The 25,856-nt window shown below is 45.2% G+C and overlaps 1 protein-coding gene across 1 annotated transcript in view; it reads right to left on the bottom strand.

Moving 5' to 3' along the window:
* Positions 1-3,262: 3,262 nt before the first annotated feature.
* The window catches only part of LOC311099579 (early estrogen-induced gene 1 protein-like), a 61,235-nt gene continuing 38,641 nt past the window's right edge, over positions 3,263-25,856 (bottom strand). The window contains exons 4-12 of the mRNA XM_084140274.1: positions 21,060-21,089; positions 11,652-11,768; positions 9,525-9,571; positions 9,076-9,248; positions 8,693-8,800; positions 7,333-7,567; positions 6,338-6,462; positions 6,073-6,142; positions 3,263-5,950 (exon numbers count right to left, since the gene is read on the bottom strand). Of these exons, the coding sequence (XP_083996400.1) occupies positions 5,905-5,950; positions 6,073-6,142; positions 6,338-6,462; positions 7,333-7,567; positions 8,693-8,800; positions 9,076-9,248; positions 9,525-9,571; positions 11,652-11,768; positions 21,060-21,089 (951 nt within the window). The 3' untranslated portion in view covers positions 3,263-5,904. The remainder of the gene's footprint in view (positions 5,951-6,072; positions 6,143-6,337; positions 6,463-7,332; positions 7,568-8,692; positions 8,801-9,075; positions 9,249-9,524; positions 9,572-11,651; positions 11,769-21,059; positions 21,090-25,856) is intronic.

Genomic DNA, 25,856 nt, shown 5'->3' with positions numbered 1-25,856 from the left:
GTTCCCTCTCAAATTTGTAGGCCTACCCATAGTAGAGTAATACCACCTATGAATCTATTTCAACATCCTCATTGGTAAATGTGAATGTGGCCACCCAACATCTTGTCAAAGTGGTACCAGCTGGAGGATTCATTACCTGACATCTCAATCACATGTAAGTGATGGGTGTGTCCTTAAGATACTAGTGTACACGTGTAACTCAGACATATTTCCACTACAAGATGGAGTCAAAGTAACAGCATGATCATCACTGATGTATAGCCTCCTGTATGAAATTCTGAGCTGCATTGTATTATCAATGTGTAATAAATCAGCCCAAAAGTTTTTCAGATGCCCAACAATAGCTTTATTTCCACAAAATATGACATTTACACTGTTCAAATAGACATTCACAATCTAAAATAGGAAACTTTAGAATAGTGTGTAGAAATATAGTTCCAATTCATCACGTCACAGTGTACCTCCACATGTGAGTTTAAAGTGATTGATTTATTCTATTTTAGGAGAAAATAATAAGATGAGAAAACTTTGGAGCAATGCCTGCGTGTGTGTGTAAAATAAATATCTCACAATAATTCTGGAAAATCTGAAAAATAGTAATTTCAATAGCCGTCTATTGATATAAATTCATTAAATGTTTTTTTTTTAAATCATAGACATCTCATATCTTTATTCATATTCTTATTCTTAATCAAGGTCATGAGTTTGTGTGGATCTCTCGGAGAGTCTTGGACTCGTGTGCATAGTTTTAAAATCAATTTACAAAGATGACAAAATGACAGGTATAAAATGAAGGTTAAATAATTAAAATAGGTAAAATGTTAAGTCAAGATAGCCAGACCTAAGAGCTGTTATGATATCATACCGGCCAAGTTTTCAGAGGGAGGAATAGCATATCTGGTCCCCATTCAATCATGGTTCCTCTACCTACTGAGCTGACGAGCCTTAGGAAAGGCCCATGTGAGTTTTTGAACCATGAAAGTGATTTACAGTACTCCCCCTTGGTCTTTCAGAGAGCAATCTCAGTCTGTTGACTGCCATCCTCTACCTACCAAATTCTTCAACCCACAAAATGGAGGGGATATTGTGGTTGATTTAAAAAGCGATGACAAATATCGGATGAGGTGTTGCATCAGAGAAATCTCACCCTGTGTTGATTCATTCATATTTCAAATATGCAGGAGAATGTCCTTGGCACTCCATTTTTGACAGCAGAACCTCATGGTTCTACTCTGGTTACAAACAGTCAAGTATGTAGGAAAACAGAACCCAAACAATACAAGGAATATACAACAAGCCCTCTTGTACAAATAATAACAGTAGCAGGAGAATCAGAAATAATAAATTATTTCAACTCTTTAGTGTAGTCCCCCCAAAAAATTATACTAGATTTTTCAGTGTTACAAAGAAGAGCACAGGTTTTCCAATACATCTCCACTGCATACAAAAAGTAAACCAGCGAGCTGGTTTGGAAATACAAAAAACTTAAATATTCATAAAGTGTTTGCCATTATAACCATTATCAGTTTGTCATTAATAAAAATGATTATTATACTACTAAGAGACAGTGTAACGTAATGAAAGAGGCAGAGTGAAACAAAGATAGTAGTTTTGTTGTAAAATAAGCTCCCGTTAAAATACACAGATTCAGTGTCTTACTTACAGTGGGGAAAATAAGTATTTAGTCAGCCACCAATTGTGCAAGTTCTCCCACTTAAAAAGATGAGAGAGGCCTGTAATCTTCATCATAGGTACACGTCAACTATGACAGACAAATTGAGAAAAGAAAATCCAGAAAATCACATTGTAGGATTTTTAATGAATTTATTTGCAAATTATGGTGGATATAAGTATTTGGTCACCTACAAACAAGCAAGATTTCTGGCTCTCACAGACCTGTAACTTCTTCTTTAAGAGGCTACTCTGTCCTCCACTCGTTACCTGTATTAATGGCACCTGTTTGAACTTGTTATCAGTATAAAAGACACCTGTCCACAACCTCAAACAGTCACACTCCAAACTCCACTATGGCCAAGACCAAAGAGCTGTCAAAGGACACCAGAAACAAAATTGTAGACCTGCACCAGGCTGGGAAGACTGAATCTGCAATAAGTAAGCAGCTTGGTTTGAAGAAATCAACTGTGGGAACAATTATTCGGAAATGGAAGACATACAAGACCACTGATAATCTCCCTCGATCTGGGGCTCCACGCAAGATCTCACCCCGTGGGGTCAAAATGATCACAAGAACGGTGAGCAAAAATCCCAGAACCACACGGGGGGACCTAGTGAATGACCTGCAGAGAGCTGGGACCAAAGTAACAAAGCCTACCATCAGTAACACACTACGCCGCCAGGGACTCAAATCCTGCAGTGTCAGACGTGTCCCCCTGCTTAAGCCAGTGCATGTCCAGGCCTGTCTGAAGTTTGCTAGAGTGCATTTGGATGATCCAGAAGAGGATTGGGAGAATGTCATATGGTCAGATGAAACCAAAATAGAACTTTTTGGTAAAAACTCAACTCGTCGTGTTTGGAGGACAAAGAATGCTGAGTTGCATCCAAAGAACACCATACCTACTGTGAAGCATGGGGGTGGAAACATCATGCTTTGGGGCTGTTTTTCTGCAAAGGGACCAGGACGACTGATCCGTGTAAAGGAAAGAATGAATGGGGCCATGTATCGTGAGATTTTGAGTGAAAACCTCCTTCCATCAGCAAGGGCATTGAAGATGAAACGTGGCTAGGTCTTTCAGCATGACAATGATCCCAAACACACCGCCCGGGCAACGAAGGAGTGGCTTCGTAAGAAGCATTTCAAGGTCCTGGAGTGGCCTAGCCAGTCTCCAGATCTCAACCCCATAGAAAATCTTTGGAGGGAGTTGAAAGTCCGTGTTGCCCAGCGACAGCCCCAAAACATCACTGCTCTAGAGGAGATCTGCATGGAGGAATGGGCCAAAATACCAGCAACAGTGTGTGAAAACCTTGTGAAGACTTACAGAAAACGTTTGACCTGTGTCATTGCCAACAAAGGGTATATAACAAAGTATTGAGAAACTTTTGTTATTGACCAAATACTTATTTTCCACCATAATTTGCAAATAAATTCATAAAAAATCCTACAATGTAATTTTCTGGATTTTTTTTTCTCATTTTGTCTGTCATAGTTGATGTGTACCTATGATGAAAATTACAGGCCTCTCTCATCTTTTTAAGTGGGAGAACTTGCACAATTGGTGGCTGACTAAATACTTTTTTCCCCCACTGTATATCAAGTTGATGAAATAGAGGTGAATGGTCCACATCAGTTTGACACAATAAAATAAAGCGAAGAAGAATGTCTGCGTCGTTAACACTTCCCCATGCATGTGTATTCATGTCAGTGGAGTTTTAGCTTATGCATTCAATGTTTCCTTTTTTCAAGGACATAGAGTACACCCATTCAGTATGCGCAGCAACATCTACAATGACAATGATGCAAGTTGGAGAATGAAACGAAAACAAAAGCACATTGCAACAGCACAAAAAGCCCCATTTTTTTTGGGACATTTTCTCTCTGTGCCTCTGAATGTCAAATCTCAGTATGCTATGAATGTCTGGTGTGGTGTAAATAAAACACATCCTCGTTAGGAAGCTATGTTGAGGCTACAGGTGTGTAGATAAAAGTCCATTATCACTTTTCCTTTGAAAGACATGTTAATTGAGCAGACTAAGGGCGAAAAGACAGGCTAAGCATTAGGTGCGTTTTCCTGCTGAGGACTCAGATCAACTGAAAGGATCCTCAGGGGTCAAGAATCGTAAGACAGGCGAGTGGCAAGCTGTTTTGATTTCAGCCCACATACACAATTCAACTTGCACACGCACGTACGTTTGCAGCACAGACACACACACACACAAACACGCATGCACACAGACAGACACACACACGCATGCACTGACATTCACATGAAAAATACGCAGACTAACACACACACTTGGACACACACAAACTCACACTTTCTCGTTCCCTCTCCCTCCCTCACAAAGATGTACGCAGGCACAAACACGCCTACAAGAGGACATTGTCATTTGGGGATGAGGGTGGAGCGTCTTCTGAAAACCCTCCATTGTTAGCCAGGTGCATTGTGACACATGGGGCAGCTGCATGAGACATGGCTCTGATTGACTCTGACTACATCATACCCACAATGCAATGCTCTTCTAACGCGTTCAAAATCCGGGGGCGACAGAAATGAAATTACATTTCCCCCCAGGAAATTTAATAACTTGGTCATTGTGGAGAAGATGACCAGATACCACTGTCAGTTGTATCATTAGAGCCCTTATTCACTTGTAAATTGATTTTGCTTGATAACGAGTCAACATCTCGGGTGATATTGAGTCTTAAGTGGAAGGGCAACAGTTGGACAGTTCATATTGCCAAGCCCACATAGAAGGTATTTCACAAAGAAGGATTAAGAAGTTAGCCAGCTAACTTTAGTAACCCACTTCAGTAACTTAACCACTTATTATGGGCCCCAATTCAATAAAAATCAGTAACCAGGTTTAAAAAACAATGCTCTTCCCTTGCAGCGAGAAAGCAAGTTTGAAATAACATGCGGTCGAGTTTCCTTTTGTGTCACACTGTAAAAATTGGTTTGTTGAGAACACCAATCCAAAAGTGCTTTTTTGCAGCTCAGGAAGAGTTTTATAATTATCCCAGAACCTGGTAACTGACAGCTCCTGTCCTTGACAACAGGGAGGGATGTCATGGGCGTGGTGACACAAAACAATTAGGTCTGAAATACAGGACAGATGAGTGACAGCCCAGGGACAAAACAATACAGGGAAACCAACCGTCCATATATCCTGAGACAGACACGGGACTGACAACAAAGAGAAATGTCCCTACCTACCAAGAAAAGTTTAGTCAGATTTTCCAACTTTTACAGTACAGTCACCAAGCCAGCTGGTGAACTTCAGAATAGTGTTTTACTTTAAGGACGTAAAGAAGACTATGTAAAAGACCCAAGGTAGGAGAGGACCAAGGGCCTAGACTAGAGTAATCAATTACCAACCCTGCCTGCATTTACCTAGAGTAATCGATTAATCATACATAGACCATGGCAGTATGTACAGTTGCATATGGCCAGCCATATGTGCACACATTTATCTTTCTCAGGTCTGTATATAAACTGTATTGTCATATTACATATTTATATGCATATATTCTATAACATGGGTTATTTGGGCTATACAGTAACTTTGACCCCAGGTCTAGTACGGTTGTTCTGGAATTTGACGATTGCAAGGGGTTAATCGAAAATATAACATTTCACATTGAAAACCACCCATTCAAGCCTAGTTCAAATGGTCTGTTCAATTTCTCCAAGTCTTTCTTGATTTTAGCATGATCCCCTCATTTGAATTGATACACAAAATTATACACATAGGGTAAACCATAATGTTTCAACTTGAGGCAGCCACATTTGACTCCAATGCCCTTTCCTGATTTTCAGTGTTGCACTACAACTTCCACGATGCAATGGTTTCCCATTTCTCTGTTTATCAAGTAGTTTGCACACTTTACACCTACGGTCCCCCAAATGAAAGCATCGATATAAAAGCTTTTCTACATTAATGTATTATTCATACGTTACACCTCCCACCTACATCACCTTAAATATCTGATTAAAGGGTTACATCTATTATATAGTGGTGTTCGTTGAAGTGGTGTATATCAAAAGGCAGCCAGCCGTATGTGCATTTGTGCACACAGACACACACACAAAACGTTAACAGTTCAAAATAGTGGAGGTGTCTTCAGTGTCCCTTGTGTCCTCCTTTTCTCAGCAGCTGAGAGAGGGAGTGAGGTGGAGGGAGGGAGGTAGAGAGAAAGAGAGATTTGACATCCATCCATCCTCATTGCTAGTGGCTCTCGATCACCACTGGCTCAAAGACACCAGCAGTCACCCTACAGGAAGCACATAAGAAGAGGAAGGGGTTCATTTCTTTATTTGATTACCTTAACAAATGATATGTTCTTGATCATATCATAACATACTGTACGCAGATATTCTTGCATGCACAACTCACCTGCTTCCCAGTTGTATCCCACTTAAGGCTGTAGTCCCATCTTTGCCGACAAACAGTCTGAGGTTGCTGTCTGTGTGTGGCAGCAAGAATGAAAGAGAGCGAGAGGGCACACAGAGGGATAAAATAGGGAGAAGAAGAGAGAGAAGCACAACGTTATCACCGTGTGGTCACGCTCACTGTCGTCATTTTCTATGAGCTATTCCATCAACACGATCTTCACAACTAGTCTTCGCCGTTCCGTCACGGCTACTCCCCTCCGCGTTACCTTCTTTATGGCTGCTGACATCAGCAAAGTTCTGGCTCTGGATGATCTTGTCCACGATGTCGTCGGCGTCGACGCGCGTGTCGTCCACCCTGGTGGGGTGGCTTTCCACTGAGTCTTTCTTCCTCCTGGCAGGTCACATGACATGGTTAACCAACAACACCTGATTTCTCAGCCGTCAGTGATTGTGGTGCGGTTAACCAGTAACACCTGAGCACAGCTATTACTATCAAACGCTTTTTAGGTTGTAGTAGTCTAATTATTTGACGTGTCAGATACTGTTCTTTGACGTGTATCTTTTTGACACGGTACGCCTGAACAGGGTTTGATATATTACTGCAGAAAAGTAATTGGTTCTGGTGCAGGAATGAAGCACCAGAACCAGCAACCCAGCAACATTTTGGATATTTGGGAATAAATGTCATGACATACAGTACCAGTCAAAAGTTTGGACACACCTACTCATTCAAGGGTTTTTATTTATTTTTACTATTTTCTACATTGTAGAATATTAGTGAAGACATCAAAACTATGAAATAACACATATGGATTCATGTAGTAACCAAACAAGTGTTAAACAAATCAAAATACATGTTATATTTGAGATTCTTCAAATAGCCACCCTTTGCCTTGATGGAGGGCTGCATCAGATGACCTGGCCTCCACAATCCCCTGACCTCAACCCAATTGAGATGGTTTGGGATGAGTCGCACCGCAGAGTGAAGGAAAAGCAGCCAACAAGTGCTAAGCATATGTGGGAACTCCTTCAAGACTGTTGGAAAAGCATTCCAGGTGAAGCTGGTTGAGAGAATGCCAAGAGTGTGCAAAGCTGTCATCAAGGCAAAGGGTGGCTATTTGAATAATCTCAAATATATGTTTTGGTTACTACATGATTCCATATGTGTTATTTCATAGTTTTGATGTCTTTACCATTATTCTACAATGTATAAAATAGTAAAAATAAAGAAAAACCTATGTGTGCGTGTGCTGTGGCTTGCCTGGAGGATCTGTTGGAGAGCAGGACGGGGCGTGGGGGCCGCGTGGGTCTCTCAGGCTTGGTGCCTGGCTCTCCTGGTGTCTGGGGGTCTGCTGTGAGAGGGTGGGGGTGGGCAAAGGCGTGGGGGGTCTGGGTAGGGGTGCCCAGGCCCCCGGAGGTGCTGCTGCTGGTTGAGGCGTTGCGGCGGTGGGTGAGGTCTGTCAGGCTGGAGGAGCGAGAGTGTTCCGTGCTGTAGCCTGGGAGAGAAGGGGAGGGCATACAAGTCAATAAGACCCCCACACACACTGTGCAGGCACATACAGTACACATTGGCACGCACACACACACATACACACACAGTATTGTCATATAACCCTATGACTGATATAATTTATCCATCATTCTCCTCCCCAGTCATGAAATCAAGGTATCTTTTAGATCAAATCACTCAAACCAAATTGAGTTAGTCCAGGGCTAAGATGTCATCTGTGGTCGAATGAACGCGCCCTGACTTACATTTTACATTTAGCAGACACTCTTATCCAGAGTGACTTACAATTCGTACATTCATCTTATGACAGCTGGGCGAGAGAACCACATATCACAGTCGTAGCAAGTACATTTCCCCTCAATATAGTAGTTATCAAGAAAGTCAGTGCAAGTAACTATGGCCCTGTGGCAACATGCTCCAGGGCAAAAATTCCCCTGGGTACAGATCTTCGATCAGCTTCCCCTCCACCAATCCTAACCTTAACCATGCCAAACTGACCAAAGATCAGTGCCTAGGGGCCACTTCACCCTACTGCTGCCAACATACACAATAGCACAATAGTAAGTATGGCACCAGTCTGGTGTTCAACCTTCCCAAGTTCTCTCACGTCACCCCGCTCCTCCGCACACTACACTGGCTTCCAGTTGAAGCTCGCATCTGCTAAAAGACCATGGTGCTTGCCTACGGAGCTGTGAGGGGAACGGCACCTCCGTACCTTCAGGCTCTGATCAGTCCCTACACCCAAACGAGGGCATTGCGTTCATCCACCTCTGGCCTGCTGGCCCCCCTACCTCTGCTGAAGCACAGTTCCCGCTCAGCCCAGTCAAAACTGTTCGCTGCTCTGGCACCCCAATGATGGAACAAGCTCCCTCACGACGCCAGGACAGCGGAGTCACTCACCACCTTCCGGAGACATTTGAAACCCCACCTCTTTAAGGAACACCTGGGATAGGATAAAGTAATCCTTCTACCCCACCAAAAAAAATAAAATAATAATAATAATAATAGTAAAGTGGTTCTCCCACTGGCTATAAGGTGAATGCACCAATTTGTAAGTCGCTCTGGATAAGAGAGTCTGCTAAATGACGTAAATGTAAAGAAGCTAACTGACCTGATATCTTGCTCTGCTGGCTGGCGTAGCTGGAGTTCCGGGAGTGTCCTGTCTGTAACACTTCATCTGGGCTGGACAGGCTCTGCTCCAAGTGCTCCCCAGGTAGACCTGGAGCCACAACACAACACACAGGATGATGTTAGCTTTCTGTGGCATGAAATGCAACTTTTTTCAAACAAAATATAGCATGTTACAAATGGCATCCTGTATGGACAACAGGAGAGTCAACTTATTCAAAACGACACAAATAAACGATTAAATAGATAATACATTAAAGGGGAAATCTGCGTTGGGTACATACATTTTTGGACTTTGTTTTTGTTTGAACTGCAGATTGCCCCTTTAATAAAGTTTCAGCAATCTGATGTGATAGGCTGTCGTACCAGAGTTGAGGGGAGCTGAGGGGAGTCTGGGTTTGAGGGGCCGTCCTGATAATGTCCTGGTGATACCCCCTGGGGGAGGGTTATAGTTGTCATCGGAGCCCTCGCCCTTACAGTCCAGCTGCAGGGACGGGTCCTGGCCCGGGATGGAGATGAACTTGGCCGTGCTGGGGGGCCTATAGGATCAAAGGTCAAATAAAAATAAACCATTCAATCATTTAGTAGTTATAGTATGAAGTAATCATAGTAAGCATTAAATACATATTAATTGGATTATATCTTATATCATTTTAACCAAGAGCCCCAAAATACAGAAAAGAATGATTGAGGAAAACTCTTTGGATGAGAGTGAAAGAGAGCAAAAGGAGGAAATCCTGAGGATCCAGAATCTGAGGTGATTTATTTTATGATATAGATTGTGGCCAAAAGGTGGCGCCAGAGGTCCAACTCACGTTTTAAAGCAGGGATCCCCCGACAGAAGTGTGATTCCAATAATAACCTAGAGAAAAGACAATAACATTATCATCATTATCATACATAATCTTTATCAATATTATTGTAGAATGTTACAACAGAACACTTCAACTACCGGTGTACCTCCTTTGTGTTGAAAGAACTACAGTTTTTTACCCTCATTGCATACAAAAGTAAAGCATGTATGATAGCTACAGTGGGGGAAAAAAGTATTTAGTCAGCCACCAATTGTGCAAGTTCTCCCACTTAAAAAGATGAGAGAGGCCTGTCATTTTCATCATAGGTACACGTCAACTATGACAGACGAATTGAGAAAAAATAATCCAGAAAATCACATTGTAGGATTTCTTATGAATTTATTTGCAAATTATGGTGGAAAATAAGTATTTGGTCACCTACAAACAAGCAAGATTTCTGGCTCTCACAGACCTGTAACTTCTTCTTTAAGAGGCTCCTCTGTCCTCCACTCGTTACCTGTATTAATGGCACCTGTTTGAACTTGTTATCAGTATAAAAGACACCTGTCCACAACCTCAAACAGTCACACTCCAAACTCCACTATGGCCAAGACCAAAGAGCTGTCAAAGGACACCAGAAACAAAATTGTAGACCTGCACCAGGCTGGGAAGACTGAATCTGCAATAGGTAAGCAGCTTGGTTTGAAGAAATCAACTGTGGGAGCAATTATTAGGAAATGGAAGACATACAAGACCACTGATAATCTCCCTCGATCTGGGGCTCCACGCAAGATCTCACCCTGTGGGGTCAAAATGATCACAAGAACGGTGAGCAAAAATCCCAGAACCACACGGGGGGACCTAGTGAATAACCTGCAGAGAGCTGGGACCAAAGTAACAAAGCCTACCATCAGTAACACACTACGCCGCCAGGGACTCAAATCCTGCAGTGCCAGACGTGTCCCCCTGCTTAAGCCAGTACATGTCCAGGCCCGTCTGAAGTTTGCTAGAGTGCATTTGGATGATCCAGAAGAGGATTGGGAGAATGTCATATGGTCAGATGAAACCAAAATAGAACTTTTTGGTAAAAACTCAACTCGTCGTGTTTGGAGGACAAAGAATGCTGAGTTGCATCCAAAGAACACCATACCTACTGTGAAGCATGGGGGTGGAAACAAACATCATGCTTTGGGGCTGTTTTTCTGCAAAGGGACCAGGACGACTGATCCGTGTAAAGGAAAGAATGAATGGGGCCATGTATCGTGAGATTTTGAGTGAAAAACTCCTTCCATCAGGAAGGGCATTGAAGATGAAACGTGGCTGGGTCTTTCAGCATGACAATGATCCCAAACACACCGCCCGGGCAACGAAGGAGTGGCTTCGTAAGAAGTATTTCAAGGTCCTGGAGTGGCCTAGCCAGTCTCCAGATCTCAACCCCATAGAAAATCTTTGGAGGGAGTTGAAAGTCCGTGTTGCCCAGCGACAGCCCCAAAACATCACTGCTCTAGAGGAGATCTGCATGGAGGAATGGGCCAAAATACCAGCAACAGTGTGTGAAAACCTTGTGAAGACTTACAGAAAAAGTTTGACCTGTGTCATTGCCAACAAAGGGTATATAACAAAGTATTGAGAAACTTTTGTTATTGACCAAATACTTATTTTCCACCATAATTTGCAAATAAATTCATAAAAAATCCTACAATGTGATTTTCTGGAGAAAAAAAATCTCATTTTGTCTGTCATCATTGACGTGTACCTATGATGGAAATTACAGGCCTCTCTCATCTTTTTAAGTGGGAGAACTTGCACAATTGTTGGCTGACTAAATACTTTTTTTTCCCCACTGTATGTGAGTAAGTTTGATAAAAAGAGTCAGGTTCGAAATAAGCCACAAGAGTGGCACCTGGCAAGATCAGTCTATTCATCCATTTAGGGGCCCTACGGGGCCCATAGTGACTGTGCAAATAACTGTCCACTCTAAATGCCTATGCAACCTGAACAATTCCCGAACAAGTCTCAGCATGGCCTTGCTCCCTCTGTTTCACCACCATGTGTACAAAGACAAGTGCAGAGGCCATGTCTTTGCAAATGGGGCTTCAATGAGCTCATGTGGACCTGTGTATGTGTGTGGTGTGTGTGTGTGGTTACCTTGAGAATGGAGTTATCCTGGCGAGAATTCTTGGTGTCGTAGCCCTCGAGGATACAGCAGCGCACGGTGGAGCCTGAGCCAGCAAACTCCGCCATGTTGAGGTCAGCAAAGCCCAGCTGCAGGGAGAGTGGAAGAGAGAGAGAGAGAGAGAGAGAGAGAGAGAGAGAGAGAGAGAGAGAGAGAGAGAGAGAGAGAGAGAGAGAGAGAGAGAGAGAGAGAGAGAGAGAGAGAGAGAGAGAGAGAGAGAGAGAGAGAGAGAGAGAGAGAGATGATGATAACAAATTGCGTATAGAAAACCTGTATACTGTTATCAGAATAGAATGACAATTCTCTGGTATACTGGTACTCATGTGGTTACCAACTATCCATTACATACACCTGTCCCCCATTGTAATAAGGCTTTCCCTTGGTATTACTGTACTTAGGCATGTTTCCTTTCAGTGTGAGATGGGTGGTTTCAAAGCAGCTACCCAATGGGACTGGCACACACACACATCATGCATTTTGTATAAGCCTGACGTGCATATTGGCTTTCGGCATGCCGTTTCAGCCTTTTTACTCTACTTGATGGGAGGTGAGCGAAGGGCTAACACACACCACCCCCAAAAGAGCTGTTACATAACTATCCATGTGAGGCTGGCGAGATCACCCAACCGTGATGCCTCTAACTCTATTAGGGACAAGTAGTTCTCTCTCTCCCTCTCTCTCTATTCAGCTGACATTCCGGTACAGTGCCTTCTTCCCGGATGAACGGGGTCAGCAAATATGGAGGAAAGAAGGGGAACAGGGAAGCACAATCTCAATGATAACATCCACCCAGCCTTAACACACACACAGGCAGGCAGAGATGCACGCACACACGCATTTACACACACATCCTTCTTTAATGGACAAGGGGAGAACCATGTTCTCACACCTTCCTCTTAGATAAAGAAACTGGTGCCTTAAGGCCAACAGTCACATGCCTTTTCAATAATCAGCACTAGAATCATGTTTGGCCTCTGCCCTGTCTCTTCACACTATGAGTGCTTCCCAGTTTCCATGCACTGTCTTCAATGTCAAAAAGGACAATACATTTTCCTACTAAACAGTGTGTGACAAGAGACAAAAGATGTTATAATATCTTAATGCACTACTTCTTCTAAAGCACAAGTATACACACAATGATAAGGCTACCATTTTTCAGTCATTTCTAGAAATCCAAAGGGCCTATTGGTGATGGCCCTATCCACAGTACTTAGTTACGGTTCTGACTAGATAGAATACCGCTTATTTAAAATGGACTTCTCCTAGCATGTTAGGAGAACTTACGCAGCAGGTTACGAGAATAAATGTAGCAGGTAAGGAGAATTAAGTTAAGGTTAGGGTTAGCTAAAATGCTACATTTTCCAACTTCAATATGACATGAGCTGTATCCAATCGAGACATGACCCTTAGCTACCTGTGTTAAACACTGACTGGGAAACTTGGTAGGTCACACCTAAAAACTTAGGTCAGGGTCACTGAAGAGCTAAAAGGGTTCCACACAGTTTACTGTCAACTAGTGGAAACCCTATAAACTATAAACACTATTGATGGAAAAGGGAAAAAGTAGTCCATGTCGCTGTCCTATTTTACCAACCATCCCCAAAAGTCCCATCCTGTGTCACAATGCTTTGTCACATGTACAGTTGAAGTCGGAAGTTTACATACACTTAGGTTGGAGTCATTAAAACTTGTTTTTCAACCACTCCACACATTTCTTGTTAACAAACTATAGTTTTGGCAAGTCGGTTAGGACATCTACTTTGTGCATGACACAAGTAATTTGTCCAACAATTGTTGACAGACAAATTATTTAACTTATAATTCACTGTATCACATGTCCAGTGGGTCAGAAGTTTACATACACTAAGTTGACTGTGCCTTTAAACAGCTTGGAAAATTACAGAAAATGATGTCATGGCTTTAGAAGCTTCTGATGGGCTAATTGACATCATTTGAGTCAATTGGAGGTGTACCTGTGGATGTATTTCAAGGCCTACCTTCAAACTCAGTGCCTCTTTGCTTGACATCATGGGAAAATCAAAAGAAATCAGCCAAGACCTCATAAAAACAATTGTAGACCTCCACAAGTCTGGTTCATCCTTGGGAGCAACTTCCAAACGCCTGAGGGTACCACGTTCATCTGTACAACCAATAGTACGCAAGTATAAACACCATGGGACCACGCAGCCGTCATACCGCTCAGGAAGGAGACGCGTTCTGTCTCCTAGAGATGAAAGTACTTTGGTGCGAAAAGTACAAATCAATCCCAGAACAACAGCAAAGGACCTTGTGAAGATGCTGGAGGAAACAGGTACAAAAGTATTTATATCCAGAGTAAAACGAGTCCTATATCGACATAATCTGAAAGGCCGCTCAGCAAGGAAGAAGCCACTGCTCCAAAATCGGCATAAAAAAGCCACACTACGGTTTGCAACTGCACATGGGGACAAAGATCGTACTTTTTGGAGAAATGTCCTCTGGTCTGATTAAACAAAAATAGAACTGGTTGGCCATAATGACCATCGTTATGTTTGGAAGAAAAAGTGGGTCGCTTGCAAGCCGAAGAACACCATCCCAACCGTGAAGCACGGGGGTGGCAGCATCATGCTGTGGGGGTGCTTTGCTGCAAGAGGGACTGGTGCACTTCACAAAATAGATGGCATCATGAGGAAGGAAAATTATGTGGATATATTGAAGCAACATCTCTTTGACATCAGTCAGGAAGTTAAAGCTTGGTCGCAAATGGGTCTTCCAAATGGACAATGACCCCAAGCATTATTCCAAAGTTGTGGCAAAATGGCTAAAGGACAACAAAGTCAAGGTATTGGAGTGGCCATCACAAAGCCCTGATCTCAATCCTATAGAACATTTGTGAGCAGAACTGAAAAGGCGTGTACGAGCAAGGAGGCCTATAAACCTGACTCAGTTACACCAGCTCTGTCAGGAGGAATGGGCCAAAAGTGACCCAATTTATTGTGGGAAGCTTGTGGAAGGCTACCCGAAACGTTTGACCCAAGTTAAACAATTTAAAGGCAATGCTACCAAATACTAATTGAGTGTATGTAAACTTCTGACCCACTGGGAATGTGATGAAAGAAATAAAAGCTGAAACTGTGTTTAAATGTATTTGGCTAAGGTGTATGTAAACTTCCGACTTCAACTGTACAAGGAATTTCTCAAAGCTGCTAATGAGAACCTTGATGACCTTGTACCTAGCCGGTGGGAATTTCAGTGAGGTGCCCCCACCTAGGTAGTGGCAGTGCTGACAACACTAGCTGCAGTAACCCATGGGGAGGGGGGTCACACTCGGACAATCAGAAAGGGAGCTAATTATTGTGGCCCTGGTGGCACAAAATAATCAAAAGGTCTGACTGCACAGAGATGCATGGGAAAATGGTCACAACAGGGGACCAGCATGTGTGTGTTTTAGGGTAGGGGGGCTGAGCTCCATCAGTTAGGATGACATTACTACACATATTATTTGTTAATTGTGGAAATAAATTAAGATATGCAAGATTTCTTTATACAGTGAGAAAAAAATTGTCTGATCCCCTGCTGATTTTGTACATTTGCCCACTGAAAAAGAAATTATCAGTCTATAATTTTTATGGTAGGTTTATTTGAACAGTGAGAGGCAGAATAACAAAGAAATCCAGAAAAACCCATGTCAAAAATGTTATAAATTGATTAGCATTTTAACGAGGGAAATAAGTATTTCACCCCCTCTCAATCAGAAAGATGTCTGGCTCAAAGGTGTCTTTTATACAGGTAACGAGCTGAGATTAGGAGCACACTCTTAAAGGGAGTGCTCCTAATCTCAGTTTGTTACCTGTATAAAAGACACCTGTCCACAGAAGCAATCAATCAATCAGATTCCAAACTCTCCACCATGGCCAAGACCAAAGAGCTCTCCAAGGATGTCAGGGACAAGATTGTAGACCTACACAAGGCTGGAATGGGCTACAAGACCATCGCCAAGCAGCTTGGTGAGAAGGTGACATCCCCAAAGCCGTAGTTCTGCTCCACCGGGCTGAGCTTCTTTGAGAAGAACGGCCCACCCTTCAACAGAGATGTAATGGGAGCTGCGACCTTGCCAAAGCCCCGGATAAACCTCCGATAATAGTTGGCGAAGCCAAGGAAGCGCTGCACCTCCTTAACCGTGGTTGGAGTCGGCCAATTACGCACGGCTGCAATGCGGTTGCCCTCCATCTCCACACCGGTGGTAGAAATGCGGTATCCGAGGAAGGAGACGGACTGCTGGAAAAACATACACTTTTCTGCCTTAGCATAAAGGTAATTTTCCAACAGTCGGGCCAGTACTTTGCGAACCAAGGACACATGCTCGGCGCGTGTAGCGGAATACACCAAGATGTCATCGATGTAGACCACTACACCGCGACCAAGCATGTCCCGAAACACCTCGTTCACAAAGGACTGGAAGACTGAGGGAGCATTCATCAAACCATAGGGCATCACCAGGTATTCATAATGCCCCGTGGTTGTGCTGAATGCTGTCTTCCACTCATCTCTCTCTCGGATACGCACCAGGTTGTACGCACTCCTGAGATCTAATTTAGTGAAGAAGCGCGCTCCATGCAATGACTCAACTACTGACGGAATGAGGGGGAGAGGATAACTAAATCTAATCGTCTCCTTGTTCAGTGGTTGATAGTCAATGTACGGGCGCAGAACGCCGTCTTTCTTCTTCACAAAAAATAAACTCGAGGAGGCGGGTGAAGTGGAGGGACATATATACCCCTGGCGCAGGGACTCGGTGACGTATGTCTCCATAGCCTCCGTCTCCGCCTGCGACAGGGGATACACATGACTCCTGGGAGGTACAGCGTCTACCCGAAGGTTTATTGCGCAATCCCCCGCCCAATGAGGTGGCAATTTAGATGCCCTATTCTTGGAGAAAACTTGTGCCAGATCATGGTATTCGGGGGGAATGCGCATGGTGGAGGCACCGTCTGGACTTTCCACCGTGGTTGCACCAACGGAAACACCCAGACAACCTACCCTGACACTCTCGCGACCACCCCATGAGAACCCTCTGCGGCCATGAGAAAGTGGGGTTGTGGAGTGCTAGCCACAGAATACTTAACACCACAGGGAAAGTAGGAGACTCAATGATGGAAAAAGTGACCTGCTCACAATGCGTCTCCTGTGTGATCATGGTGACTGGTACCGTGACTTCCTTTATCAACCCGGACCCTAATGGTCGACTATCAAGTGCTCTGATGGGGCATGGAATGGATAAGGGAACTAATGAAATGCCCTGGCGGCGTGCAAAAGTTTTATCCATAAAGTTCCGAGCTGCGCCTGAATCTACTAGCGCCTTACACTTGGGAACTCTCATGTAATCAGGGAAGTATATGGGTATGGTACAGTGTGCAGCAGAGGGCTCTGAACAAGTGTGGGTGCTCAATACCTGGGGTGATGCGAGAGTGCCCTGCGGCCGCCTCCTGACCAAAAAGAGCGCTGACGACAACATGTGGTGAAATGTCCCTTCGTGCCATCCGATTGGCACTGGCGCTGTCGTCTTCCGCTCTCTCGGTGCGCGGTACCACCCAGCTCCATGAGCTCTGGATCCGCGTTGGTCGGGCGGGAACGGGCAGACCTCCTCCAGGACGTCCTCTGGCTGCCAGCAGGTTATCCAGACGAATGGCCATGTCCACCAGTTCGGTAAAAGACAAACTGGTGTCACGGCAGGCTAGCTCCCATCGGACGTCCTCCCGTAGATGGCACCGGAACTGGTTGGTCAGGGCCCGCTCATTCCACCCGGATCCTGCTGCCAGAATCCAGAACTCCAGAGCGAACTCCTGTACTGTCCTCTTCCCCTGCCTCAAGTGGACCAGCTGCTCACCCGCCTCTCGTGCGGGTGATCAAAAACCGCCCGAAATAGGCGGGCAAACTCCCTGTAGTCCTCCAACGCGGCTCCTCCTTCTCTCCAAACCGTGTTGGCCTACTCCAGGGCTTTCCCCGAGAGGCAGGAAATGAGGACGGACACCTGCTCTCGATCTCATGGCGCCGGCCTGACACTGGAGCAGTACAGCTCCAGTTGGAGAAGGAATCCCTGACATAGAGCCGGCGTCCCATCGAACGCCCGTGGTCGAGATATCTGGATCCCTCCGGGTGCTGTGATGTAGGTGGCTGGATCCGGTTGGCCAGCTGGTCTTAACAGATCGGTTCCTCTTCTCTCCAGGCATTGGACGACCTGAAGAACCCGATCCATCGCTTCCCCCAAGCTGGCCAGCATAGTGGAATGTTCCTGGACCCTTGCCACTATTCCAGGCATGCGCTCCTCTCCTGTTGACTCCATAGAGGTGAGTGATTCTGTGATGAGGTGTGAATGACGGAGTCAGGCGCAGGAGGTAAAACACCGAAATCCAGAGTTTATTCAGTGCACATGAATAAAGCACAGCAAGCGTCAAAACGAAACTAGCACAAGGGAAAAATCCACCTTGGCTACATACAAGGAAAGAGTAGCTCAACCGAGCTACTCACTCTCACAATGAACAATCACTCACAAAGGACAAGGGAGCAGAGGGAACACTTATACACAGACTAATGAAGGAATGAGTACCAGGTGTGTGTGATTGACAAGACAAGACAAATGGAGTGATGATAAATGGAGCGGTAGTGGCTAGTAAGCCAGTGACGACGAACGCCGAAACCTGCCCGAGCAAGGAGGAGGGGCAGCCTCGGCTGAATTCGTGACATTACCTGGCTAAAAGATCATTAATATAATATCTATTGTTTACAGGAAACTCATTCAACATTTTTGATGAAGTTGTGTGTAAAAAGGACTGGGGGGGCAATATACTTCTCCCATGGGAAAAGAAACTCAAAAGGGGTGATGACATTAATTAACAATCATTTTGATCCGAACGTGCAAATTGTTCAAACAGATCCGCAAGGTAGGTGGATTATTTTAAATATGTTATTGGACCATAAACAGATTTGGCTCTTTAATCTATACGGTCCAAATATTGATGAGCCACGCTTCTTGGAAAATATATATATAATGTTTGTGTTGCTACCATGTTATTGTCATGCTGTGTTGCTACCATGCTGTTTTGTCATGTGTTGCTGCCATGCTATGTCGTCGTCTTAGGTCTCTCTTTATATAGTGTTGTGGTGTCTCTCTTCTCGTGATGTGTGTTTTGTCCTATATTTAATTTGTATATTTAATTTTTAATTCCCAGCCCCTTTCCCTGCAGGAGGCCTTTTGCCTTTTGGTAGGCCGTCATTGTAAATAAGAATTTGTTGTTAACTGACTTGCCTAGTTAAATAAAAATAAATAAAAATAAAATAAATATAATAATTGATCAAGCCTACAAGCAATACAATACTCTATTATTATGGTGGGAGATTATAATACAGTTTTAAATACCTCAATGGACCGTAAATGAAATCACACTACAAACTATCACCCTTATGCACTTAAGGAAACCACAAATATCGTGGATATATTGGAACAAGTGGATATATGGAGGCTTAAATATCCTGACCTAGTGAGATATACTGTACATGGCGGAGGCTCAATCAAGCTAGTTGTGTAGTTTACCAATTAAATGGTCTGACGGTGAAGTGGACATACTCGGTTTTCATATCCCGAAAAAAATCAATAATCTCACTACAATACATTTTAATAGAAAGTTAGCAAAAATAGATAAGCTCTTGCTACCATGGAAAGGAAAATACCTGTCAATTTGTGGAAAAATCACCCTGATTAACTCCCAATTTACCTTTTTGCTTATGGCCTTGCCTACACCTAGTGACTTGTTTTTTAAATTATATGAGCCAAAAATTTAAAGTTGGTTGCAATTTCAGAAAAGACAGAACAAATATTACAACAAATATTATGGTTAAACTCTTAATATACTAATTGATAATAAAAAAATAAAAATGGTTTAATCTTTGTAAATTATATCATAAATAGGATTGGTGGAGTTATGTCACACATGCAGCTAACAAAGATATATGGAAATGTCTGCTCTACTCAAAATTACAACCAACTAATTGCGGCATTACCGCAAAAATGGAAGAGGCAAGTGGAAGGGGGAGAAAGTAAGGAACTTGTCTGTCGGCCCTGCATTAAAGACCAAAATTGGTGAAAGAAAATTGTGATAAATAAAAAAGTATACCAGTTTAATTTAAGGACCAAAAAATTGACAGTTGTGCCAAATAGATTACAAAATAGAGATTTTTGATGTACCGATTACATGGCACATGGTTTATGAACTGATACACAAAATGACGATGTATTCAAAACGTAAGAGTTTTTCAGTTTAAATTATTATACAAAATTCTTGCAACCAATAGAATGTTATATATATGGGGGATACAACCATCCCAGCTCTGCAGATTTTGCTGCGAAGAGACAGAATCATTAGATCATTTGTTTTGGTACTGTCCATATGTAGCTGGTTTTTGGTCGCAGGTTCAGGAATGGCTGAAGAATTGCAACATTTACCTGGAGCTAAAAGTCATAGTCAATCGATCAATTATATAATAACACTCTTAGCAAAAAATGGTATCTTTAATTTACAAGCTGTAGACTTTTGTGAAGTTTTGTGAAACATCACAGCACAGTTGAAAAATAATAATAGATAGATGGGAGTGGTTGAGTGGAGCTGATTAGTGGGACTAAAAATAACAAGATAACTAATGTAAAATATACTGTGTCTGTAAAATGTATATAGGTTCAGAACTATTGTGAAACTGCACAGTTGAAAAATATATGGCAAATAGAAATAAAACTGGATGGTCTGGATGGTCTTCAGAGATAGATGGGTGGGTTTGAGGGAAGGATGGGACTAAAAACAAACAAGCGATAACTATTGTAAAATATACTGTGTCTGTAAAATGTATATAGTATGTATAAGCTGGAAGTAGAAGCCTAAGTGTTGTTGTCCATTAGTTTACTCCACAATTCCACAAATTAACTTTTAAGAAGGCACACCTGTTAATTGAAATGCATTCCAGGTGACTACCTCATGAAGCTGGTTGAGAGAATGCCAAGAGCGTGCAAAGCTGTCATCAAGGCAAAGGGTGGTTATTTGAAGAACCTCAAATATAACATATATTTTGATTTGTTTAACACTTTTGTGTTGACTACATGATTCCATATGTGTTATTTCATAGTTTTGATGTCTTCACTATTATTCTACAATGTAAAAAATAGTAAAAATAAAGAAAAACCCTTGAATGAGTAGGTGTGTCCAAATTTTTGACTGGTAGTGTATATATTTACACCAAATATATATGGGGGATTGGAAATGATGCAGACAATTACATTGATGGAAGCCACAATCTATCTGCAATGTTAAAGCTGATCTACCCGCTAAAAAAAAAGGTTTTTGGGGTCTTCTTACCTTTGAAAACGTCTTTCCTCCTTTGAGCTCCTGCAATGACAAGAAGAAGCAGATGAAATGCCTGAAGCACAAACTCATGTGTGCTGCCAACACTTTCAGACGAAACACACTTTCTTTCCTTCTATAGTCTATTCTACAGTTTATGACATTAAGTGGGTAGGATTCCTATTTCAAGTGCATTCTAACACTAGGAGATTAAATAAATTAAAGGAAGGAACCGCTTGAAAACTTTGATTATAAACGATAATGTTAATCTTTGTCACGGATTCTGCCGAGGCTGCTCCCCCTCCTGGTACGAGCAGGCGTCGGCGGTCGCCGTCCCCGGAGTACTAGCTGCCACCGATCTATGTTTCTGTGTGTGATTGCTTTTGTCTGTCTGTCACACCTGTGTCCTATTGTGTATTCATCACCTGTCCTATAAGTTCCGTCTTTTTGCTTGGTAGGATTGTGTGTTGTTGTTCGCCTGTCGTTGTGCTGCGTGTTTTGTTTCTTGTTTGCATTTTTTGTGTTTTACGCATGTTGCGTAAATGCTCGCCTCTTGTTGTTTGAGGTCGTTTGTTTTCCGTTTCCTTTTGGAAATTTTGAGTAAACTCTGTTGGACTGAGCCTCGGTGTCCTGCGCCTGACTTCCACCACACATACACCTCACCTCATGACAGAACAACACACCATCTCCATGGAGTCAGCAGGAACAGCGGCGATACCCGATTCCTTGGAGGACCGGATTAATTACCAGGACGCCATGATCCGGCAACTCGGGGTCGCCATGGACGAGGTGTCCAACAGTCTGCGCCGGTTGATGAATCGGGAGGTGCCCACGCCTTCTCACACCATCCCAGCACCAACGGCCAGTCCTCCTCTCTCAGCACCGGAACCCAGTGGCATTCGGCTCTCGCTCCCGAGGGCATATGACGGTTCTGCAGCCGGGTGTCAGGGCTTTCTCCTACAGGTAGAACTTTACCTTGCCACCATACACCCGGCGCCCTCGGGATACGAGAGCGTCTCCGCCCTCATCTCCTGTCTCTCCGGGAAGGCGTTGGAGTGGGCCAACGCCGAATGGAGGGGAATAGACGCCGCCACCATCACCTACGCGGAGTTTTCCCGCCGCTTCAGGACTGTCTTCGATCATCCACCTGAGGGGAAAGCGGCGGGAGAGCGTCTATTCCACCTCCGACAGGGGAAGAGGAGCGCACAGGAGTTCGCACTGGAGTTCCGGACACTAGCAGCGGATGCGGGATGGAATGAGAGGGCCCTCATTGACCACTATCGGTGTAGCCTACGAGAGGACGTTCGTCGTGAGATGGCCTGCAGGGACACCAACCTGTCGTTCGACCAGCTGGTGGACATCTCCATCAGTCTAGACACCCTGCTGGCTACCCGCGGACGTCCCGAGTGGGGGTCGTCCATTCCATCCTCCAGCACCTCCGAGCCTATTCCTATGGAGCTCGGGGGTGCTGGCGCTAGAGAGAGGAGGAGGGAGAACCCGAGGAGGGCCAACCCCTGCACCAACTGTGGCCGTGGAGGACACACCACGGCCAGGTGCTGGGGAGGGTCTTCTGAGAGAGGGGACAACAGGTCACGCACTGGGGAGTCATTTCAGGTGAGTAGGCGCCCCACTTACCCAGAGCTCTCTGTTGGTCACATGAGTATTCCTGTGCGTTTTCCACAGGTGGCACCTCATTCCCAGCATAAGGCGCTAGTAGATTCAGGCGCAGCTGGGAACTTTATTGATCGTAAATTTTGTGCTAGGTTAGGAATTCCCCTTCGGCCGGTAGAAGTTCCATTCCCTGTCCATGCATTAGACAGCCGGCCGTTGGGGTCGGGTCTGATCAGGGATGTCACAGCACCGCTGACGATGACTACGCAGGGGGGTCATGAGGAGATCATTCAGTTCTATCTGATTGACTCTCCTGCGTACCCAGTGGTGTTGGGGCTTCCCTGGTTAAGTACCCACGATCCTACCATAGCGTGGCAACAGAGGGCTCTTATGGAGTGGTCTGCCCAGTGTGTAGGGAGATGTCTAGGTGTTTCCATAGGGGCGACCTCGGTAGAGAGTCCGAACCAAGTGCCCGCACTGCGCATTCCCCCCGAGTATGAGGATTTAGCACTGGTCTTTAGTAAATCGAGGGCAGCAAGGCTACCTCCTCATAGACAGGGGGACTGTGCGATAAATATCCAGACTGGAGCAGCTCTTCCCAGGAGTCATGTGTATCCCCTGTCTCAAGAGGAGACAGCGGCTATGGAGACATACATAGCCGAGTCCTTGGCACAGGGATACATACGGCCCTCTACTTCCCCAGTCTCCTCGAGTTTCTTCTTTGTGAAGAAGAAGGACGGGGGATTGCGCCCGTGTATTGATTATCGTAGTCTCAATCAGATTACAGTTAAATACAGCTACCCACTGCCACTGATTGCGACGATGACGGAATCATTACGCGGAGCGCGATTCTTCACAAAGTTAGATCTCAGGAGCGCGTACAATCTGGTGCGCATTAAGGGGGGGGATGAATGGAAGACAGCATTTAGTACCACCTCGGGTCATTACGAGTATCTCGTCATGCCATACGGGTTAATGAATGCTCCTTCAGTCTTCCAATCCTTTGTTGACGAGATTTTCCGGGACATGCATGGGCAGGGTGTAGTAGTTTACATCGACGACATCCTGGTGTACTCTTCTACACGAGCCGAGCATGTAGCCCAGGTGCGCCGAGTATTGAGACGACTGTTGGAGCATGACTTGTATGTCAAGGCAGAGAAATGCCTGTTCTTCCAGGAGTCCGTCTCCTTTTTGGGTTATCGGTTGTCCGCGTCTGGCGTGGAGATAGAGGTAGATCGGGTATCGGCTGTGCGTAATTGGCAAACTCCAACCACCGTAAAAGAGGTGCAGCGGTTCTTGGGGTTTTGCTAATTACTACCGGAGGTTTATCCGGGGCTTTGGACAGGTTGCAGTTCCCATTACGTCCCTGCTAAAGGGAGGTCCGGTGCGCTTGCAGTGGTCAGCTGAGGCGGACAGGGCATTTGTCAAACTGAAGAACCTGTTCGCCTCGGCCCCGGTGCTGGCGCATCCGGATCCCTCTTTGCCTTTCCAAGTAGAGGTGGACGCGTCCGAGACCGGTATTGGGGCAGTCCTGTCACAACGGTCCGGCACGCCACCTAAGCTCCGCCCCTGTGCATTCTACTCTAAGAAGCTCAGCTCGGCGGAGCGCAATTATGACGTTGGGGACAGGGAGCTGTTAGCTGTAGTCCAGGCCCTAAAGGTGTGGAGGCATTGGCTTGAGGGGGCTCAACACCCTTTCCTCATTCTGACTGATCACCGTAACCTGGAGTACATCCGGGCAGCTAGGAGATTGAACCCTCGTCAGGCTAGGTGGAACATGTTCCTGACCCGGTTTGTTTTTAAGATCACATACATCCCTGGGTCCCAGAACGGTAAGGCAGACGCCCTGTCCCGGCAGTATGACACAGAGGAGAGGTCCATTGAGCCTATTTCCATACTGCCGGAGTCTTGTCTGGTGGCTCCGGTAGTATGGGAGGTCGATGCGGAAATCGAGCGGGCGCTGCGTACCGACCCTACTCCCCCCGAGTGTCCTGTGGGGCGGACGTACGTTCCGCTCGAGGTTCGTGATCGGCTTATTTCTTGGGCTCATACATCACCCTCCTCTGGACATCCTGGTATTGGTCGGACGGTGCACTGCCTTAGCGTAAAATACTGGTGGCCAACGTTAGCCAGGGATGTGAGGGTTTATGTCTCCTCCTGCTCGGTATGTGCCCAGTGTAAGGCACCTAGACATTTGCCCAGAGGTAAGTTACATCCTCTGCCCGTTCCACAACGACCATGGTCCCACCTCTCGGTAGATTTTGTGACCGATCTACCCCCTTCCCAGGGTAATACCACCATTTTGGTCGTTGTGGATCGGTTTTCTAAGGCCTGTCGTCTCCTCCCACTGCCGGGTCTCCCTACTGCCCTACAGACCGCCGAGGCCCTCTTTACCCACGTGTTCCGGCACTATGGGGTCCCCGAGGATATTGTGTCCGACCGAGGTCCCCAGTTCACCTCCAGAGTCTGGGGGGCTTTCATGGAACGCCTGGGGGTCTCGGTTAGCCTTACCTCGGGGTACCACCCAGAGAGCAATGGGCAGGTTGAACGTGTGAACCAGGATGTGGGTAGGTTTTTGAGGTCCTATTGCCGGGACCGGCCGGAGGAGTGGTCGAGGTATATCCCCTGGGCAGAGATGGCCCAGAACTCTCTCCGCCACTCCTCCACCGGATTAACACCTTTCCAGTGTATTTTAGGGTATCAGCCGGTCCTGGCACCGTGGCACGAGAGCCAGACCGAGGCCCCTGCGGTGGACGAGTGGATTCGGCGCTCGGAGGAGACGTGGGACGCTGCCCATGTCCATCTGCAGCGTGCCATCCGTCAACAAAAGGCGAGCGCCGATCGCCACCGCAGTGAGGGGCCGGTGTACGCACCGGGAGATCGAGTCTGGCTCTCGACTCGAAACCTGCCCCTCCGCCTGCCCTGCCGGAAGCTGGGTCGGCGGTTTGTGGGGCCCTTTAAAGTCCTGAGAAGGTTGAACGAGGTGTGTTACAGGTTACAACTGCCTATAGAGTACAAAAATATTAACCCCTCGTTCCATGTGTCTCTTCTCAGGCCGGTGGTAGCTGGTCCACTCCAGGAGAATGAGATAGGAGAGACCCCTCCGCCCCTTTTGGACATCGAGGGGGCCCCGGCGTACAGAGTCCGGACCATCTTGGACTCGAGGCGCCGGATGAGTGGTCTCCAGTATCTCGTGGAGTG

Source organism: Coregonus lavaretus (assembly GCF_964263955.1).
Source record: "Coregonus lavaretus genome assembly, chromosome: 24".
NCBI lineage: Eukaryota > Metazoa > Chordata > Actinopteri > Salmoniformes > Salmonidae > Coregonus > Coregonus lavaretus.
Note: the sequence above shows the minus strand (reverse complement) of the source record. Positions and strands in the feature narration are given on the sequence as shown.